This window comes from Euphorbia lathyris, chromosome 5 (genome assembly GCF_963576675.1).
Source record: "Euphorbia lathyris chromosome 5, ddEupLath1.1, whole genome shotgun sequence".
NCBI lineage: Eukaryota > Viridiplantae > Streptophyta > Magnoliopsida > Malpighiales > Euphorbiaceae > Euphorbia > Euphorbia lathyris.
In genome coordinates this window covers 84,424,713-84,431,922 of record NC_088914.1, presented here as the reverse complement: position 1 = coordinate 84,431,922, position 7,210 = coordinate 84,424,713, and the positions used below count along the sequence as shown (strand labels likewise).

Here is a 7,210-nt window from a genome sequence, read left to right as displayed (position 1 = left end):
TCAATATCATATGCTCAAAATGGTTTCCAAAAAGAGAAAGAAAATGGTTTCAAATGAATTTTAAACTTAAAGAAGTATACGATTAGTCCGTTATCGCCTAACATGCTGAGTAGGAGGCCGGTGGTTCATAACCGGGCGATGTCGGGGTGCCTAGTAGCCTTTCTCCGGAAAGGAGCTAGCCTTCTCGGCTCGTACCTAAGTTTTCCGAACCCACACCGGTCTCCCGCAAGGGATCGGTGTTCATTTTCCCATTCGTGGGTGGCGACTCTTCCATATCTCCGAGCTCCGGTCCTGCCGAGCAGCTTGATTCCGCGATTGGTTGCTTTCGGCGCCAATCACTGCTTACGTCGCCATGAGGTTGTCCACCCCCGGTCCGCCCGGGAGATTAGGCCGCGGCACCTCGTCTAACACTTACTATTTCAAGTATTTTTAGGGTGATTTTATTTAACTAAATGATCCTTAGAAATAAAATCTAAACAAAACAAACAAAAAAAAATTGTTAATATAATCGTTGAAAAACTGGTGTCCATGGCAGACTGTAGTGGTTCTAATTCCTTCAAAATTGACAATAAATAATTCAATTGAGAAAAATTGGAAGATAAAATCCTACTCAAACATATTTCCCAAACTTAGACAAAAATCAAAAAATAAAAATTCTCATTTTCTTTCAATCCCATTAATAGAAATTAAGATAGCTAGCTTGTCCCATTGCATTAAAATTCTTGATGAATAAATAAATACTAATTAATTAGTTCATAATTACATTATAAAAGATCAATTAATTAATAAATTTCCAAAGATTAATATGGAACGAAAAGGAAATGCTTCACTTCAGTTTACACCAACATGGGCAATTGCAATTATTTGTTTGTGTATTATTTTAATTTCATTTTCTCTTGAAGCTGTTCTTCACTTCATCAGAGAAGTAAGTATTTAATTAATTAATTAGTTTTTTTTTATGTTTAATAATAATAATTAAATGGAAGTTGATTAATTTCTCTGTCAGTTACTCGCAAAAAGAAGAAGAAAATCTCTTGTTAGAGCCATGGAAAAGATCGAAACAGGTTTAATTAATAATTAATTAGTGATTTTATTTATTTATTTATTTTATATAGTTTAATTAGTGATGTTTTTGATTTGATATGATTATAGAGATGATGACGATGGGATTCATATCGTTGCTTCTTACAATATCAGAAGTTCCAATATCAAAAATATGTGTGAGAGGAGATGTTGTTAACTCCTTTCATCCTTGTAAAAAACATCCTCGTATTTCACTTGCTGCTACAACACATGTTTCTGGTCTTTCCTCCGACAGCATAGGCCAATCTTTTTGCCAGGCAAAGGTGAGTTGGAGATATTCCTTTTTGTAATTTTTTCGGATTAATTGGGTAAATTTAATTGACAGCTTCACTGTCAGTTAAGTTTAAGGTGTATTTCATAAATTAAGATCAAAGCAATACCATATAAATGAAAAATGTGAAATTCAATGATTTTTTTTTGAAAGAAAACAAATTTCAGGGGTTTGTATACAAAATCTAAACTTATATGTACACCCGAATTTAAAAAAGATGGACGTCATTAAAAATGTATTTAATGATATTCAAACTTTTCTCTTACAATTAATAAAATCAACTTGAATGCAAATGGTCTTTTAATCATTTAAATTAAATATAAGGGTTAATTTTGTTCTTAGAGTCTAATTTGATAATGAGACTAAATTTCGATGGTCGTTTCCTTGATTTATGTTGGGAGCGGTCTCTTTTATACACTCCCACGATCAAGTTAGTGATGCGAGAGAAAGAATCTAACTCCTTTCTGAAGGTGTAAATTTGAGATAGCGAAGGATGCGTTTGACAGCCTTCCAATGATCAAGAGTTGGACTATGAAGAAACTGACTTACTTTATTTACCGCATAACAAATGTCCGGGCGTGTTATTGTCGCATATTGCAAGCCGCCGACGATTCGACGATATAACCCAGGATCAGAGAATGGTTCTCCCACATCTCTACTAAGTTTTGTGCTAGTGCAACTAGGAGTAGAAATACCCTTAGATTCATCCATTTTTGACTTTTGAAGAATATCAGTAATGTACTTCTGATGACATAAATGAAGATTATTATTTTTCCAAGAAGCTTCCATTCCAAGAAAGTAAGATAATCTGCCGAGGTCACGTATGGCGAAACGCCTTTGTAACTCTTTCACCAATTTGTCAATAGAAGTTGTGCAATTACCGGTAACTAAGATGTCATCCACATAAATTAAACAATAGAGCTGAATACCGTTTAATCGTAAGAAGTAAAGTGAAGAGTCAGCCTTTGAGCTTTGAAAACCAAGAGAGGAAAGGGCTTGTGTTAAGCACCGATGCCACATACGTGGTGCTTGTTTGAGACCGTAAAGACTTTTCTTCAATTTACAGACATGATTCGGATAATCCGGATGCACAAAGCCAGGTGGTTGCTGCATATAAACAACTTCATCCAAAGTACCATGCAAAAAGGCATTACTAACATCAAGTTGTTTAATGGACCAAGAGTATGTTACCGCAATGGAGAGAATTAACCGAATGGTTGTGGGTTTGATAACCGGGCTGAATGTTTGATCGTAATCAAACCCGGGTCGTTGATGATAACCCTTTGCAACAAGGCGCGCCTTGTGTCGACTAATAGTGCCATCGGGATTAAGTTTGACACGATAGACCCAAAGACTTCCAATAGTATTAGCAGCTTCATGTTCGGGCACTAATTCCCAAGTGCCATTAGTAATAAGAGCATTGTACTCTTCACGCATAGCATCACGCCATTCGGGACTCTTCATAGCTTGAGTGTAGCAAGAGGGAGTAGGGACAGTAGTTATACTTTGCAGGGCTTTAGGTTTTAATGATCCCGTTTGCTTACGGGTTACCATGGGGTGATTTCGAGTAGGTTGGACCTTTCGGGTAGGCTGGACCTTTTTAGTGGTCTGGGCAGGGGGCTGAGTTGTATTAGGAAGAATTTGTGTAGGAGGAGGTACTGGAGTAGGGTGAAAGGGAATTATGTCCCTAATAGGTGAGGTAATAGTGTTGGGTGAGTAATTTGGTGGGTGTGTTGGAGCAGTAGGCGGTATAGCTGCGAATGGTTGTGTAGCAGCTGGAAAAGTGACTGAAACCGGCACATTCGAATGATTGGAGTCGGATTCAAGATGCCACTCACGTTCTAACATTTGATAGGGAAACTCCTGTTCATTGAAAATAACATGGCGTGAGATAAAAAATTTGTTGTTAAGTAAATCATAGCATTTATAACCTTTATGAACCTTGCTATAGCCAAGAAAGATGCATTTACGAGAACGAGGAAGCAATTTATTTGAATTGTAAGGTTTAAGCCAAGGATAGCACAAACAACCAAAAGGGCGAAAGAGGTTATAATCCGGTACGCATCCAAACAATTTTTCATATGGAGTTTTGTAATCAAGAAGTTTAGATGGTAATCGGTTTATGACATATATAGCACAATCAAATGCATAGGTCCAAAATTGATTAGGCAATTTGGCATGAGACAATAGTGAAAGACCCGTTTCAATAATGTGACGGTGTTTTCTTTCCGCACACCCATTTTGTTCAGGGGTGTAAGGGCAAGAAACACGTTGATTAATTCCGTGATCACTTAGATATTTAGACAAGGCTTGAAATTCACCGCCCCAATCAGATTGAAAATTAATAATTGGTCGGTTGAAATATTTTTCAACTAGTGTACGGAATTTGACAAAGACATTGAAGACTTCCGATTTGTAACGAATAAAAAATAGCCAAGTAAATTTACTATAATGATCATAAAATGTCACATAGAAGCGAAAATTGTCATGAGAATTTACAGGAGCCGGGCCCCAAACATCTGAACATACTAATTCCAAAGGATAAGAAGCAACAAAGGAAGAAGAAGTAAAAGGGAGGCGGTGTGCCTTACTAACGCAACATGAGTCACATAAGGAGATATCTTTATTAGAATCAAACTTGAGATTATTTAAAGCAACAGTTTTCTTAACAATTGGATAATTAGCATGACCCAAACGGGCATGCCATAACGGAAGACTAATATTAAATGCTTGAACCCGAGATGGATTTGGGGACGGAAGAGACATGGTGTAAAGACCATGTTTATTGAATCCTCGATAAATCTCCTTCTTTGTCTTCAAATCCTTCAAAACAAAGTGATTAGCAAAGAATTCAATAGAAATAGGGTTAGATTGGGTTAGAGAGGAAACAGAAAGCAGATTATTCACAGTTTTAGGAACATGAAGAATTTGTTGAAATTTAACAGGAACATTGGAAATTGAAAACGAAGAATTACCAATATGGGAAATAGGGATAGAATGGCCATTACCTACAACAACTTCTTCAGGACCACTATATTCATTGTGAACATGAAGATTCCCGAGATCAGCTGTAAGATGATGAGTGGCACCCGAATCCAATAGCCAATCAGTAGAAGCCGAATGTGAAGAAACAACCATGTTGGAGGCGGGTTTGAAGGAGGTTCGCTGGTTACGGGGAAAACGTGGCGAAGGACATTGTTTTGCAATATGTCCAGTCCCTTTACAATTATGACAAGTGAGAGAGGTAACATCCAGTGGAGAAGATGAGCTCCTAATTTGTTTACTGTAATGTGGAAGTGGCAGAATTCCACGGCCAGTAGAAGGTGGGAAAGAATGGGAGCGAGCACGGCTCCATCCACGGCCTTGCGTGCGAGCAGAATAATGAACAGAAGGAGTGAAAGATGCAGCCATATTTTCACGATTAATTTGTCTTTCTTCAGAGAGAAGAAGCCCAGTCAGATCATCAAAGGAAATTTCTTCATGTCTTGCATTCAGTGCCCTAGTAAAGGGCTTATAAGGATCGTTGAGCCCTTGAAGAATAGTTGAAATAAACTCATCAGATTCAATTGGACTCTGCAAGGCAGTAAGTTCATCAGAAATTGATTTGGCACGGTGAAGATACACAACAACAGTATCATTGTTTTGACGAAGCTCATGAAGACGTAGCTTTAGATCACGCTTCATAGCCTTTGATCCAACAGAATAGGATTTAGTAAGCTTGTCCCAAGCAGTGGCTGCAGTTTCAGCGCCAACAATTTGAGGGATTACACCCTTGGTAAGAGAAGAAATTATTAAACTCAAGACCTGTTGGTCTTTTTGTTCCCATTCTTCAAAGGCAAGATTGGGAGCACCTGTCGGCAGATTCTTTGGAGGAACAGGTTTGGAGGAATCAATGTGACTTGCCAATTTGTGGCCTTTTAGAATTGGAAGAATTTGAGTTTTCCAGATCAAGTAATTGGTAGGAGTTAATTTTTCTGAGATTTGAGATGTAAGGGAAGAGAAGGAAGGGGAATTGGCATTGGAACTGCATTGAGCAGAATTAGTGTTGGCCATGGCAGAAGAAAAACTCGAGAAGAAGAGAAGAAGAGAAAAAAAAAGGTCAGAGTTGTTAAACCTCTGAGTGGCTCCATACCATGAAAGAGTTGTATTTCTCTGTGATTGAATTGGGATTTACAAGTAGTATTTAAAGAGATTGTACAGATGAGGTAGCTACAAAATAGGAGTTGTTACAACAGATAATAATACAGAGATAAGGAGAATTCAAATTAGATGGACCAAGTCTAGGGCATCTCAATTTGGAACCGTAAGACTATAATAACCTTAACACTTTCTTGAAGGTCTTACATGCCCTTTTATAGGCTTTAAACTTGATGGGAGATTACCTTACAGTCCCTTATCCATATGGCCCAACTATCCTTCTTGGAGGGCTCCGGCGTAATAGATTGACTAACAGGATTCGGACTGCGAGTTTTTGATTCAGCGTTTCCGTGCCTTTTCCCTTTACGGGCCTTCGGAAAAAAAACCCATTTTCCACGTCAGAAGTCTCTCCCCACCCCTTTATGGCCCTTGAGGTTATTTGGAAAAACCCATGACCAGATGGGACTCCAACAATTTTGGAGGTAGTCAATGCGAAAAAAACATGTTGTGCCAAGATTCCCTTGACGTTGTCTACTAGGATTGAGGAGAGTTGTGTCCCTAGTTTAAAGATATGGTCGTTGTTGAGGTTAAGTCTTCCAAAGGCTCCAAAGGTTGAGGGTTGTAGCTTCTTATATAAATATGATCTCATAATTGGTTCCGTTTATGAGAGCATAAATAGCCACCTCTAGGTTTATGAAATTTACCTGCCATGACATCTGGTGGAATCGTGCTAGCTAGCCTATTAGGTTGTATGGAGCTTTGGCAGATGTCAATCTCTCTACAAATAGATACTTGAGGAGGTCGAATTGATGGATTCAGCTCCAATTCCTTGTACCATTCATGAGCCACCACGGCCATAGTGGCGGGAAATATTGCATATGATGTGCTCGTTAGAGTAGAGATTGATCATGCTTATGAAAGTTATAAGTGTTCCCATATAAGGGTTGGGTTCCCATTGATTTCTTGAGTTATTCGCTTGGGTTCTTCTTGCTGGCTTTCTTGTGCGGCTGGACTTCCGGTGATCTTTTTGAATCACCTTTTGAGCTTCGATCATCTGCGTCTAGGTTTCGGGTTATTAGGCCTGTGTGAACTAGAAACTCCAGAGATTTTCCATTAGAGCAAGTTTAATGGGTGTTACAAGTTTGAAGATCCCTTACAGAATTAGGAGCTTCCTTTGGCTGGGAGTGAAGGATAGGTTGCTTACCAATGCTGATAGACACAGAAGGCATCTAGCGGTCTCAGGTGCCTGCAGTAGGTGTACAGGCCATATTGAAACCCTTTGTCATGCTCTTAGGGATTGCTCTAAGAGTATTGAGGTTTGGAAGAAAGTTCTCCCTCCTCACATTCTTCCTTCCTTCCTTGCCCATCCTGAGACTGACTGGTTCTACTTTGGGGTGAGTGGGAAGTTACTGGCCAATTTGGAGCATGGGGATATTATCTTTGCTATTATTTGCCACCAAATTTGGAAGTGGAGGAATGAGGAAATCTTTGGTGAGAGGAAGGTTCTTAATCATAACTTATCTGAGTTTTTCTCGAAAAAGCTCCTTTCTGTTATTGATAGTTTTAAAGGGGATTCCCTGGCCAGAGCTACTCAGAAGAAAGAGGTTCATCTTGTCGGTTGGGTTAGGCCTAAGGATGGGGTGGTGAAGCTTAATACGGATGGTTCTTGTCTCATTAGTGGGAGAATCGCGGCTGGAGGGGTTTTGAGGGATGGAGGGG

The 7,210-nt window shown here is 39.0% G+C and overlaps 1 protein-coding gene across 2 annotated transcripts in view; it reads left to right on the top strand.

The window, feature by feature from the left end:
• Positions 1-792: 792 nt before the first annotated feature.
• LOC136230600 (MLO-like protein 6) overlaps positions 793-7,210 on the top strand; it is a 33,563-nt gene continuing 27,145 nt past the window's right edge. For both annotated transcript variants that reach the window (XM_066019725.1, XM_066019724.1), the window contains exons 1-3: positions 793-925; positions 1,007-1,064; positions 1,153-1,346. In XM_066019725.1, coding sequence (XP_065875797.1) covers positions 806-925; positions 1,007-1,064; positions 1,153-1,346 — 372 coding nt within the window. In that variant the 5' untranslated portion in view covers positions 793-805. The remainder of the gene's footprint in view (positions 926-1,006; positions 1,065-1,152; positions 1,347-7,210) is intronic.